The sequence below is a fragment of the Ruditapes philippinarum genome, unplaced genomic scaffold (genome assembly GCF_026571515.1).
Source record: "Ruditapes philippinarum isolate M1 unplaced genomic scaffold, ASM2657151v2 ctg1359_1_1_1_1, whole genome shotgun sequence".
Classification (NCBI taxonomy): domain Eukaryota; kingdom Metazoa; phylum Mollusca; class Bivalvia; order Venerida; family Veneridae; genus Ruditapes; species Ruditapes philippinarum.
Genome location: NW_026854958.1, coordinates 112,366 through 127,715, shown reverse-complemented (window position 1 = coordinate 127,715; position 15,350 = coordinate 112,366). Strand labels below are relative to the sequence as shown.

The window sequence follows — 15,350 nt, the reverse complement described above, 5'->3', positions numbered from 1 at the left end:
ATGCAGATTTCTGAGGCATAATGTGCCTTTAAAATACTGTACATGTACAGTATCATTGTAAAACATAATTCTATTGATAATATTCAAAATTTGAAATGGGATTCATTTAACAAACAAATTTATCACGATTTTTCTTACCCATTTTTAAGCAGAATGAAAATTGCATATTTTTTATTAATTCTATCATCATCGAAAATAAGCCAAGTTTTAAATTAATTATTTTTAAGCCATTTTGTTTGAAAATCCTTAAAATGAACATCAAGTAACTTAAATACCGTAAGGGTATTTTCTAAGCGAGTGTGTCCGTCTGGCCCACACTTGAATTTTGTTTTGCACCGACAGTCTTTTCAGGGGGTCAATGGCGCACATTACATAGTCAATTCCAATATTGAAGAAAAAAATAAGTAGATAATAACATGAAAGAAAAAAAATAATTTCTTCGTAGTATATACATGCATGGAAAATAATTTTGCAGAAATTTAAAAGTAAGACAGAATAGTTTGTAAGGGCAACTTTAAACTAAAAAATATCCACTGGTAGTAATTTAGACATTTCATCAAATAAATATCAAGATTGACAGTTTCCAAACTAGCAGACAACAGGCTTTTTTATCAGTAGGACTTGTGAGTAATGATAACCGGTTGCGTACTTCACTGTAAAATGGTCTTACTTGTGGTATGTTTAACCATAAATTTAAATACCTTCAGTGTCAAACCAGGGTTCAAACAGAATCATGTAGTCTTAATTTAAGCACTTTTCAAGGGCTTTTTCAAGACCAATTTTGCATTTTCAAGGACAATTTTCGCACATTGTTTCCTGCAATATTCAACTCAAAGCAAAGATTATAAAGATTTAATATCAATTATCATCATTTTTAATATACTTAAGCCACAACATTCTTTGAAAAATATATGTTGTTTAACAATTTGATGTAAATACTTTAACTTCTTAAATCAACGTTTGCTTTTATTACCTGCAGTTCAAGTTCTTCAATTTCACACACCCGTGCCGATTTTGTGACTCCGTAAATATGGTATTGCACGGCCGTGCATATATTTTGACGTGAGTTCATTAGCGTTATACAAACATAGTGTAAAGACGCGCTAAATGTTAGCGTTATACTATAGACGCGTCAATGAAAAATGACTCTTATTTCACTTTAAACGGTCTTAATATCGGGTATGTGATAAATAGAATATTGAATGAGTGTAAGTTCATTACTGAATTTATTGCACTCGTTGGATATAATATTATTATGCTCGCCAGAGGCTCGCATAATATAACTTTATTCAACTCGTGCAATAAATTCAGCAACTTACACTCATTCAATATCCTCTATTTAACATATACTTATTCAAATAAATTAATCATTTTTAAAGTGATCATTTTTGAAAGACTATTAATTATTATTATAGATTTGTATTACTAATTTCACGATTATAAGTTATTATAAGATATACCCGTTATGCAAATCTTTATTTTCCGTTGCGCCGAAGTTAAGTCCAATTCGCCGTGCATTTAGAATATTCTACCGTGTGACCAATACCAAATTTTTATATCATTTTTTAATAACTATTTTTTAGAGATAAAAAACAGTAGTTTTGACCGATGAATTTTTGCAACGATACATTGAATACTTATAATGAAAAAAAGATGTTTTATGTTGATTCTGCTGTTTCAAAATATGACTTTATTTAGAAAATATACTAACGCAAATTCAACAAGCAATTATCATAGTATTTCAAGCAATCCATAAGTCCCCTACCGGTTAGAACCCCAGCAACATTCTGATTTTAATTTTACCTGTGAATGAATGACATGAATGAACTTAAATCTTTTGAGTTCTAAGTTTGTCTATTTCATAGTAATGTGTTATTTAGTTTCCCTTCCTAGTAAGGAAATATTGTTTGTACAACCTAGTCATATTATTACGATGTGGGATTTTAAAGTAAATCCTATAAGGAATGAAGAAGTTGGAGTAAAAAATACCAATTTCTCGAAAAAAATCTAAGTTCAAGGAGGACATAATTCTGGAAATAGTCTTGCTAGAGTATTTAACCTTCTCAAAAATGATTATGTTGAGTGATAATAAGAAACATATATATGAAGTTTGTAGTAGATACATTAGAAAATAAAGAAGTTATTTAAAAAAGACAACATTTTTTTATAAAAATTCTAAGTTCAAGGGAGGTAATACTGATAATTTTTGTGCTAGAGTTGTAAACCTTGTCACATATGATGTGGTTGATGACCAGAAACTTATATTTAAAGTTTGAAGTAAACACCTTAAGTAATAAAGAACTTATAGTGAAAAAGCTGAAAAATTTAAATCAGAAATCTTGAAATCCAGACTATTTGTTGCCATTGCAACCAGAATTTTCAACATAGAAAGAAAAGAAAAAGATGTGCGTAATCTGCAGACTGTCATCTACCCATATTTTAAGTTTCATAAAAATATTTTTAGTACTTTTTGAGTTATCACTGGATACAGTTTATGTGTTAAATTTGCCATATTTTCAGACTATTTGTTGCCATAGCAACCAGAATTTTCAACATAGGAAGAAAAGAAAAAGACGTGCATAATCTCCATACTGCCATCTATCCATATATAAAGTTTTTGCGTTATCGCGGGATCCACTTTTGTGGACGGACGGACGGACTGACGGACGGACAGACAGACAGACGGACGGACGGACGGACGGACGGACAGACAGACAGACAGACAGACAGACGGAGGGTAAACCTAAAGTCCCCTCCGGTTAAACCGGTAGGGGACTAATAAAAAATTTCACTATTTGGTAGCTTTGAAAAAAAAAATCAATCTCCGTTGAACTAAAATTCATCGGCACAACGGAGATATGAACGGTATTACAATAAAACAATGCGTTTAATAAAGAAAACATTGCTTTTAGATTATTTTTATAGAAAACAAAATATTCATTTATTCATCACATACTAATGCATATTCATAAAAATCTTATTTCCAATAAGTATTTTTATTTGTAATATTTTTAAAATTTTGTTTCCGTTGCCCCTCCCGCAAATCTCCCATGGTTTGTATTTTAATTAAAGTACCGAGAATCTTTACAAGTTACCATTGCCAATCTTTTATAAAATATTCATCTAGAATCATCATGGACTAATTTTTTGTATAGACCTTGCTCTACATAAAAATAAGCTTATTTGATATGGTTAAGTCAGTTTTTATTTTTTGATAACTCAGGGTATTTCTATATGGGACACCGCTAGGGTAAGGGAACGCAGCCCTTTCATCATAAATTCACCTGGCTGCAATGAGAAGAAAAGTTGAAGTCTTAGCTATTAGATGATTTAAAATATGTTACCTTAGTCAGACGTTGCATCCCCATCATGTAGTCAAAATCGAATCCGTCGCCACTCACAGACCTGCAAGATCTACAGAGATAATCCATTTCTAGAGAAGACCACAACTTAAAGTCAATGTTAGAAAATTTTCTTCACACTTTTGGTGAAAAACCTCGCGGGCCACATTGCCCACAATTATGCGTTAGAAACCTTGCAAAACTCTTTGGAACAAATCACCAAGGAAAACCTAGCGAACGCCTTACAGAATGTTCAACTAATATTTCAAAACTAGCAAAAATGAGTAGATTTGAATTGAATGGAACCGATTCATGGATTCTTCCATTCTTTAGTATACCAGTTAATGAATCATATGCCATAATTAAATTTTCACATAATACACAGACTTTTAAAACTTAAAAAACAAATGTCATGATTACCTGTCAGGTACTGCAATTCGAAGGTGTGAAGGGGCAGTAACACAGTTCTATACACAAATTCAGCAGCCTCTTATCAAAAGGTGTTTGATGTTGAAGGTATGGAGCAAAAATTGACAGGTGACACAGCCACCATGCAATATATACTTGATATGAAGAAAAAAACACAACAAAAATATCTGAACTTAAACAATTTACTTAGTTTTACAATACCATTCCAATAGCACGTGTGTACGTTGAATACATTGTGTGTTAATGTATGACCTAGTCACAATATTTCTCGGGGGCTTATTTAAAACATTTTACAGTATGAATGACCTATTTCTGATATATGCTTCTTAAGGACTGTATTCCCTTTTATGTTTGAAAATGTTCTCGTACTGTCTATCACTCAGCAAAAGTAAAATATGATATATGTGCATTATGAAATACGTGTTTTATATATTCAACTATAGTAAAGAAAATCTTAACTTTGGACCTAGCTCATATATAGATGTTCGGATCCTTTGACGTATATTTATATGCTGGATCCTAACCACCGTGGTCGACATATTATAAATTATATATATAATTTTTCTATTCTGTCTTATATACTTTCTTCTTATAATCTTTTTGATGTTTAACTCTATCAAGTTTTTCTGATGGTCGCTATTAAGCGTATACATGTAACAATTTCTCATAAAAATGCCACCAGTGGTGTTAATAAATATATATTCAGTTAGACATTTTTTAACTTTGGACCAACCCTTATGCTATTTATTATTTCGAAAATGTTTTGTTTCTTTATATATATTTATGAATATTTCAGCAATCAATAATGTTTTTTCCCCCAAATAATGTCTTGTTGACAATATTACATATAAAATAACAGTAGCAGTAGCAATATTTCAATTAATAATAGTTCTACATTTTTTAAAATTTGGTATTCTCGTATATATCAGAATTCTTTCTAGCTATATTAACTTACAAAAAATAGTTCATTTCATCTTGCAAATATAATCGGTAGATTATGTTTAAACAAATCTCTATTTCCGTCTTTTATTAGTGACAAAAACAAAAACGATGAGGTATTTTTTTCATATAAAATCTCGTGTTCAAATTATGATGATTCGTTCTTTCTATATAATATTTGTAACCACATGATGATATATAAAAGATATAATTTTTGCTTTTGAATTTCTCTTTCGGGAATCTTTTTGGGTACGATACCATATTAAAGATACAATGTCTATTTTTCTCTTCTGTGAAATATTGTTGAACATATATTGAAATAATTTTCATATTCGGTAGTCTCGTTCATTTCTGGTCACGATATTTGGGACCAGCGATTAAATTCATTTAATTTTATTCAAAGATATGATGCAGTAAATGGTAGTCTCTATCGACAAAACTTTTCCAACAAATTTCATATTGAGTTACTGTATATTTAAAATTCATATTCGGTATATTCGTGAACGAATATGAATTACATATCTCTATAAGGTGCGATAACTTGCAATTAACCTAGCAAATATAAATTGTCATCCATGTTTAATCAAGGTTTCTTTCTTTCAGACTTTTATTAGTAACCGAATAATTAACAATAGGGGTAAAAAAAAAAATAAAAGAAAAAACAACAACCTCGTATTCACATATACATGTATATACATGTATATATACTGTACGTCGTTCTGGCCGTGGTGACTAAATAAAGTTGAATAAAGCAAATATTAACATAACATATATAATTTTAACTTTTAACTTTCTTTTCTATACTTTTAGAAGATTATAAACAATAGGCCTAATGTTCATCTTCGTTATTCTTGTTAATATTCGGATAGGCCTACCGTTCTGGTCACAATATTTATAACAAATTAAAGTCAGATATAAATTTATTTTCTTTCATTCAAAGACATGATACAAGAAAATGATATTATATATTCTCTGTGGACGAAAAATATCCCAAAACAGCTGTTTTTTATGAACATAAAATTCATATTCGGTACTCCCGTTCATATTCGCGAACATGAATTCATATTCGCGAATATGAGTTCATATTCGGTATTTAGTCATACCGACTTAATTACCTAAGGCTCATACATACATTTCTTACTTACAATGCTTAGGTGGGGGGGAAAATCCCTGGAATTGCCTATACTATAGAAAAGCCGGGATCCGGGATCGTATTAAACATATAGTAACCTGGGAATTGATTACTTGTATATACATCTGTACTATATACCTTATGTTTTAGATTTGCATTCTCCTTTTTTTGAAATGTGAAAGCCTTCTGTTATATTATATCAACACATTGTTAGACACAAAAGGTATTCAAATTTACGGTTAAACCTACCACAAGTCAGACCATTTTACATATGTTATATACAGTGAGATACACAGCCAGTTATCTTTACTTGCATTTCTACTAATTAGAGTAGCCTGTCATCTGCTAGTTCGGAAACTGTCAATCAGTGTATTTTGTGAAGAAAGAAACACACAAACACAAAGCAAGTACTTAGCAAGTTAATAAATTGGCAATAAACATGACCTATATAAAGTTAACAATGAGTCGCGAAAGATATTTAACACAGAAATGTTCTTCATTTATACAGCATAGATTTTAATGTGACCACAAAGGATCGTTCGGATGATTTCAAAACATATCCGAGTACACGTCTACTCAAGACCGGTAAATAAATGTGCGCATATATATAAAACCTAAATTTGTTTTCAAAAAATATTTTACACATTTTTAGTCGTATTATTTATCATATATCTAACATTTAAACATGAGATTTTGATATCAATTTTTAGCAAAAATCACAATAATAACTAAAACTTGAACTTTGAACTTTTATTTTCAAATTCTAGGCCTCTGAGAGGCATCAGAACACAACATATTAAACATGAACAAATGACGTAATACAAATTTGCTATATAACATGAACAAATGACATGATACAAATTTGCTATGACTAGATAAACAGAAAATTATCATATCAGACTAAATTTGAGAAATATCAGACAAAATTTGAGCAATATCAGACACTGAGCCATTTCTAACACATAGGAAAATTTGCTATATAACATGAACAAATGACCTGATACAAATTTGCTATGACTAGATAAACAGAAAGTTATTCATATCAGACTAAATTTGAGCAATATCAGACAAATTTGAGCAATATCAGACACTGAGGCCATTTTCTAACACATAGGTGATAAAAATACATGTTAGCCTTAAGAAACATAATATTATACTACACAATACTATTTACTATCAAATGTATACATATATTACACAACCTCGTTTATCATTTGAAAACATGCATTACTTTCCTGCAATAAACAGCAAGTTTAACAAGCTCGTTTTTGTCTGTACTATTCATTAGCAATGAATATTTCAAAGTATTAGGATTACTAGTATATCTTACTGAAATATATTTACGACGCTCCTGCTTAAAAAAGTCACACACAAACAGGTAATGAAATTCATCCCCTAAAGAGTTTGTATTACATAAATGACATGTTCTTTCATCTCTCGGGATACCAAAGAATCTCCCTTTTCTATAGGTAATCTATGGTTCGTACATCTGAACTTTAAAATAGCATTAGACAAATGGTAAGGCAAAGTATCTAGATAATTTTCAAAAACAAAGGAATCTTTGTACATTCTGTAATTAAGGCTTTACTGGACTCAGCCACAAAACTATGCCATTGTTGTAAAATATTGATCTCTCAATCTAGTTTTAACAATGTTCTTGAACAATTGCTGTGAAGAAGGTATATTATACATCCAGTAATTTGACATGCCCAGAGAGTCCAATAAATTGTGTACATAATTGATCCAAGGTAGTTTTACATTGTTATCATCACTATACAACTTATAAGAAACATTATACAATATATGACATATTTTCTCAGGTTTAGCATTTAAAATTCTATTCCAGTAACATAAAATATGAGCCTTAAACATGAATAGACAAAGGTAGCACCCCTAGTTCACCATATAGCATACAATTAGGAGTGCTTTGTTTTAACCGAAGAATAAGTTTATAGAATTTTAACTGAAATTGATCTATCAAGTCTAAATTTTCAATTCCCCACACTTCACTTCCATATAACAAAATGGGTGCTACCATTGTATCAAACAAATGTATTTGCATACTAATAGGCAGGTTCAGCCTTCTTGACTTTACTATTACAGAGAACATTGCTTTTCTAGCTTGTTGTAACAAGTATTCTTTTGTTTTTAGTAAATTTACCATTATACGAAAACTTTACGCCAAGATATGAAAAAGAGTCGACTACTTCTAACATATTACCTTCAAAAATGAAATTAGGAGCATTACGAATACCACGTACATTTTTACAAAATACAACAATTTTAGTTTTTGCAGGATTAACTTGGAGACTCACATATTACAGTAACTACTCATTGCATCAAGTGCCTTTTGCAATTCATCTGCAGTTTCAGCAAAAATTACAGTGTCATCAGCATAAAGTAGTATGTACAATTTAAAATAAACCTCAACATCGAAGTTACTCAGAGTATCATTTACTACTGAAGATAATGAAACTAGACCATTATAATGTTGTGACAAAAACTGGTTTAAATCATTCAAAAACAAAGAAAATAGAACAGGCGAAAGATTTTCACCTTGCCTAACACCTGTATGACTTGTGAAAAAATCTGACATTTTACTAAAGGAGTTCACCACAATGATCGCGTTTTTACTCACCGCCATCTTGTCTAAATATTTAACGAATACCTTTTCAATTAAATTGTCATAATCTACTGTCAACATAATATAGTATGCAACACGGTTTTGTTTTATTGTGCTTCATTATTAGCATTCTGTAGCCAGGCTTTTATTAGACGAAAGCCCACAAACTCCCTACTGTAGGCTTTTATCTGTCAGATTAATTAAAGCAACTTGCCAGATTCATGTTAATTTTCATAAAAAAATTAAAATGTACGTAAAGCGGCAATTATAAAATACACGTAAATTACAAAAATGTTCAAAATATACAAAATATATAGCTCTTACAGCGTTAGTCACGCACTAGAAATGTGGTGTTAAATATCAGTCATCAATGGCATAATATAATTCACAAAGTGATGATAATTTACCTACATGCAATTTCTACGGAGCAATAATTAGCCAAAATTATGAATTTTGATACGTTTCATGATACTGACACCAATATTAAGACTAACATAATCTGGAACAGTTCACAGCATTAATCTTTTCCATAACTGAAGTATAAGAACAGAGCACAAATACAGTACGGGTAGATCTATCATTGTGAAACTATTGGGGGAAAAACAACAACAAAAACAACAACCTAATTTAAAAAACTTTATAGATTTCAACCATTCCTCTGTTTCCTATGTTGATCTAATATTCACATTTTTTTTATAAATCTGGGTTTTCCGGTTTTAGTTGTTGTTGGTTTTTGTTGTTGTTGTTGTTTTATTTGTTGTTGTTGTTGTTGATTTTGTTCGTTGTTGTTGTGGTTGTGAGTGTTGTTGTTTTACAAGAAACTGTTCATGAATGTTAACCGTATATTATCTAACAATGTAAAAAAATAAATGCTTTTGCCACACGCCCTCTAAGAATTTTATCTACAAAGTTGTAGATATATTAATAGTTCTACACAATCATATTATACATGATATAAAGCGATGCAGATGAAACACCCCCGGTGTTCAAAGCGAAAACGTGTCTAACAATATAATTTTCACATTGATATACTGATAAGAGGGTCATTTTAGTTTTAAGCTATATTTAAACGGTTCATGTGAATACAGATGCCATACACATATAAAACTGTTATAATAATTTACTACTTATTTAATTTTTAATTAATTTACTTCTTATGAAAAATATTAAATAGTTTAAAGTTTAAATTAATGCTTAGTTAACATATTATTTAATTAATAGCAGCGTTTTAATAGCTAAATATCATAACGTTTAAATGTTGATCTTTAAGAGTTGTTTTGACTGTTGATATTATTCATTGTTGAGTACAATACTGAATTCTGTTGGCTGTCAATCCTATATTGGATGAGCGGAGTCTTATATAGGTTTTGCAGCTTTGTACGAGTACTACAGATTCAGCATTGTACTTAACCATGTACATAATGAAGGACATATATACCATCAACCATCAACTTTTTAATACTTTGGGAGAACTTTGATAATTTGAGTACAATAAGGAATTGATATGATTTTTGTGGACTCTGAAAATGAAAACGAGGCTAAATGGAATACAATAGAAATTTGAAATGGATTTTTTGGACTCGGAAAAAAAAAGCTTGATAGAGTGCAATATCGATTTGATATGGGTTGTTTTGGACTGGCAAAACGAAGAAATGCTAATTTGAGAAGATTTTATCTAATAATTATTTGTATTGGGAGATTGGATTTCATTTTATAAGGTGTGAAATGAAAGTATCGGCCATATTCTCAATGTATTCTTGTGCATTTCAATAATAAGCTAACGTAGTAATTTAACGCTACAAAATGCGAAACACACTTTTATCAATAAAGATGAGACTACATTTGTCACCCAATTGACACGTGAATATTTCTGAACATTTTTGTGACGTGGTTATATGATTATAAAACAATGTCACGTTGCTTTTGTTTTTATGCATCCATAGTTATACATTTGTTTCGACTATAGTTAATTCAATTATAAGATCTATTTTCTTATTTTTCTTTATTTTATTATTTTGCACGGGTTTTTAAAACTTAATCAGGCACATTACTGCGTACATAGTGCACTGGAGAATTAAAACTATGAATCAGCTTTTTCACGCCAATTTCGATATTTCTTACACGAAATATGTCGACCTGGCACGTGTTATAGTGTATGCACATGTTACCTTATATTGTGTTTGCGTGACGTAACTTGGATACAAGATTATTTTTTATAAGTTCAGGCAATGACAGTACGTCAAAACAAATACACAATATAGTAACTATGTTAAAATAAAATAAAAGCAACAGTAAATTAAGAAGAGCATAGCAATATTTAAAATAAAATGAAAGATGAAAGATGAAAAGAATGATCTTCAGTGTTTGCCCTTAATTTCAATCAATTCAAATTTAACTTTGTTTCATTCCTCAGTTTATATCACAATGACGTCAGAAGGATCAATTGTTCCCTGCACGAGTTTCACGCGTTTGTTGTGAAGTGTATGAAAGCAGTTGGGATCTCAGAAGAATATGGATCATCCCTGGCTGATCTTCTGGTATCTGCAGAATACAGGGGCCACTACAGTCACGGCTTGAACAGACTGGGTGATTCTTGATTTTAACTTCACGAATTCACGATTTCAACGTCATGAATACACGATTTAAACTTCTCGAATTCACCTTTGATTTCAAATTCTCCAATTCACCTTCGTGAATTCACTATTTCAACTTCACGAATTCAAGATTTCAACTTCACGAAGTAAACTGCTGTTATCGTGAATTCTAGAAGCTGAATTTTGAAATTGTGAATTCGTAAAGTTTAAATCGTGAATTCATGAACTTTAAATCATGAATTCATGAAGTTGAAATCATGAATTCATGAAGGTGTATTCGAGAAGTTGAAATCGGGAATTCATGAAGTTAAAATCGTGACTTCGTGAATTAGAATTCGGGAAATTATTTATGAAGATGAAATCGGGAATTTCAAGTTGAAATGCCCCTACTGGTCCTTTCGTTACTTTCGCAAGGAGCTGATATCTTTTGTACATGCCAGAGGTGAGGTACATTGTGAATGACTGTAAAAAGTAAATAAATTGTATTGGTATCAATGGTGGGTCTAATTAACGTATAAATCGAAATATAAACAAGGAAAATAAACATAATAGTAAATTTATTTTGACTAATACTAACATTGAGATACATTATATTTGTAATACTAAGTTCATCATTTATAATACAAAAGATACATTACAATTGTAAAACAAAGTTCATCATTTATAATACAAAAGATGCATTACATTTGTAGTACAAAGTTCATCATTTATAATACAAAATATACATTACATTTGTAATACAAAGTGCATCATTTATAATACAAAAGATACATTACATTTGTAATACAAATTTCATCATCATTTATAAAACAAAAGATGCATCATATTTGTAATACAAAGTTCATCATTTATAACACAAAAGATACATTACATTTGTAATACAAAGTTCATCATTTATAATACAAAATATACATTACATTTGTAATACAAAATTCATCATTTATAATACAAAAGATACATTACATTTGTAATACAAATTTCATCATTTATAATACAAAAGATATATTACATTTGTAATACAAAGTTCATCATTTATAATACAAAAGATATATTACATTTGTAATACAAAGGTCATCATTTATAATACAAAAGATATATTACATTTGTAATAAAAAGTTCATCATTTATAATGCAAAAGATGCAGTACATTTGTAATACAAAGTTCATCATTTATAATACAAAAGATACATTAAAGTTGGAATAAAAATTTCATCATTTATAAGACAAAAGATACATACAAAAGACACATAACATTTTTCATACAAAGTTCATTATTCATCATACACTTTACACTCTACAAAGCTATACAATTTTTATTTTAAAACAAAACGCTATGTTGAAGGAAATATACATTTAGCACATTGATTTTTGTCAAATTCATGTACGTTGTACCGATAGATCTAAAAACTGGTCGCTTTGAATATATTGATGTATGTTAGAATAGCTGATTTCATTGTAATGGCAGAATTTTAGATGAGATACATGCTATCTTTGTTCATTGTATAGAAATGTTAGCAACTAGTAAATGGTTGCTGTGAATGTGGGAGAAAAATTTCAAAATATCATAAGATGTCATAAAAAAATAATCAGAATAATACACATTAATGAATTAATATGTAATATTGATGAATATTATTACTGTACATATTTCAGTAATAACGCGTTGATTTCCTCTGAATTCTTATTACATATATAAAGACAGACATTTTATTATTGAAGTGTAAAGTTGCATAATTTAAAAAAGTTTTCAACTTTTGATATTGTTATTTTCACTGATGACATATATATCGTGCTTTATTAATTGTAAAACATAATAATGTCAAAAATCAATGTCTTCAAAATGATATTTTAAACTTCTGTAGTTTTATCTCACCAGTACATGAGTTTGTTATTGCAAGAAATGATTTATCACGTGAGACACAAATTGTTCTTGGATAGTCCATATCTACGTTGTACGATGATAAGATCTGTCCAGTTTGTGATATCTGTACAATGGACTTTGTTCCTTTACTACAAACCAGGATAGTATCAGAGGGACCAACTGCTACACCACGCGGCTCATTTATCTGATCATCCTTCACCACGACTCTCGTGTTTGTCTTGACGTCATATATGTAGACAATATGCTCGTATCTATCGGTCAGCACCACTTTATCACTGCTCCTTATATAAGTACAAGCGCTTGTGTCTACAGGATATGACTTATTCGGAAAGTTAATATTGAAATCTTTCTCTTCTCCTGTAGATGATATAATACGAACAGGTGTTGAATGATCAATTGTCCCGCCGACAAAATGTTTATCATCTTTTTGACATATTGAGACATATTTTGTTGTCACTTTAATTGTTCTATCTAATTTTATGTCATTAGATTTGTTAACATGGAGAATGTTTAACTTTAAAGGAATGACACTTGTGACCGCTACTTCCTCATCACATACAGCAACAACGGATTGTGGCCGGTAAGATAACTGATATGATCCTACTTTCTCAAGCTTCTCATTGTAAACTAAGAATTTCTTGTTGTTATTATCAACAGCAACAAGTCTACCATCAGGTAAAAACTCAATCCCTCCATAAAATGGCTCTTCTACATCATCCTCTTTCTTCTTCAAATCAATGGACTTTATTGGTGTAAGTATCATTGCTTTGTTAACAGGAACTATAGTACTGGCTACCTCTGATAGACAGAATTTTAGAGTCAGCTGTCCTGGTATATAATCAGTTACTGACAGAGGAGGAAGTTTTAATGTTTCATCAAAATCAAAGCTTATAGTCACGGTCTCTAAATCATGACACTGTGCATCGACATTTGTGTGAAGAACATTGACGTCATTCTTCATCTTTTGCTCTACTATGAACTGTTGTACTAGAGATCCGTTCTGATACACGTCGTCAATCGTTTCCAGATATGCTGTTATATCACCTAGATATTTTTCGTTCTGAGACTGCTTTATTGACATCTTTTCTAATGTCTCTTCCCGAAACGATTGAACGTCCTTAACAATGGAAACTTCCAAGTCGTTAAACATTTTCATTACTTTATCCCGCATTTGCCGTATTTTTACTGGTATTTCTTTAGCATCTTCATCTAGTTTCTCTTTTGATGAGACAATGATGTCTACGATTTTGTAAGCCTTCTGTCTCACTTCCTCCACTGTAACCTTTAAAGTTGACTTTGTTTTTGTTGACCTTCTGGCGACCTTCAGAATTTCCACAATTCTGTGACATTTACGATGATTAAGAATGGCACAGGTACTGCAGCAGAGCTGATTCTCATCTTCACAGAAGAATTTTAGAACTTCCTGATGTTGATCACATTGATCTAATCCTTTCATATCAAACGAACCTTGTTTCGTTTTCACCTCATTCGCATTCACTAACTTGTGACTTTTTAAGAAGGCGTGAGTGTAGTGAACGTTGGAACAATCCAAGCACTGAAATTCGTTACAAGTTGGACAAAACTTGTCCGCTGTTCTTTGTAAAATGTTATTCAAACATGGTTGACACAAAATTTCCATTACTCGCCCCGAAACTTCACCATTACCCGCATTGTTTTCAGCCATTTTGATATAAAGTTATTGAACAAATGCAATGCCTATATACCTTTGGGTAATATATTGTACCTGGTTACTACTGGTACTATCTCTAGTCGGAATGCGAAAGTAAATATATTTATCTTATTCACTCGGATCCCTTTAGAATGTATGCCAATCAAACGTCCTAGGTTATTATCTATCCGATAACCGATCGAAGAATGAGGAAAGAGCCCAGTAGTTTCGATTGTATCATGCTTTCCCATCGAATTTTCGGGCCCCTTTTCCCTCAGGCTTTGGATAAGTATATTTTGAATAATATATTATGGCATTTTATTTTTATTGGGGTTGTTATTTTTTTTAATCGGGTTTTTAACGTTTTTTATATCGTTCTCCGCCATTTATAGGTTTTATATCTTGTTTGGCCATTAAGATAAAGATTGAGTGTTCTGGGTCGTGTAGGGGCTGCGTTCATTGAACGCCGCCTTTCCTCGTTGATCTTGTTTATCATATTTCAACATGATTATTAAATATTGAGTAGAATTATGTATGAAACGTATAATAAACAGGGCGATATATTGGTCTGTTTTTTTTTAACGGCATAAAGATATTAAACACATTTATGATAACACATATATATCAATATGAAAGAATGTCCTAGATAGATTCACTCTGTATCTGTTTGCTGTGTGACAATGATTATAGGTTATAATATCAAAGAATTTAAGGTCCGCAGTCATTATCTTTATTGAGATA

General features: G+C 30.7%; 2 protein-coding genes across 4 annotated transcripts in view; both read right to left on the bottom strand.

Annotated features, from left to right (window-relative positions):
• The window catches only part of LOC132741606 (pre-mRNA-processing factor 40 homolog B-like), a 28,836-nt gene extending 20,333 nt beyond the window's left edge, over positions 1-8,503 (bottom strand). For all 3 annotated transcript variants that reach the window (XR_009627301.1, XR_009627302.1, XM_060729820.1), the window contains exon 1: positions 8,480-8,503. Coding sequence is in view for 1 of the 3 variants with exons in the window: in XM_060729820.1 (XP_060585803.1) it covers positions 8,480-8,485 (6 nt within the window). In the remaining 2 variants the exon portion in view is untranslated. The remainder of the gene's footprint in view (positions 1-8,479) is intronic.
• Positions 8,504-12,893: 4,390 nt separating this feature from the next.
• On the bottom strand, positions 12,894-14,624 carry LOC132741614 (uncharacterized). The gene has a single exon (XM_060729826.1). It carries the CDS (start codon positions 14,622-14,624, stop codon positions 12,894-12,896), a length of 1,731 nt encoding a protein of 576 aa, XP_060585809.1.
• Between the last annotated feature and the right edge of the window lie 726 nt (positions 14,625-15,350).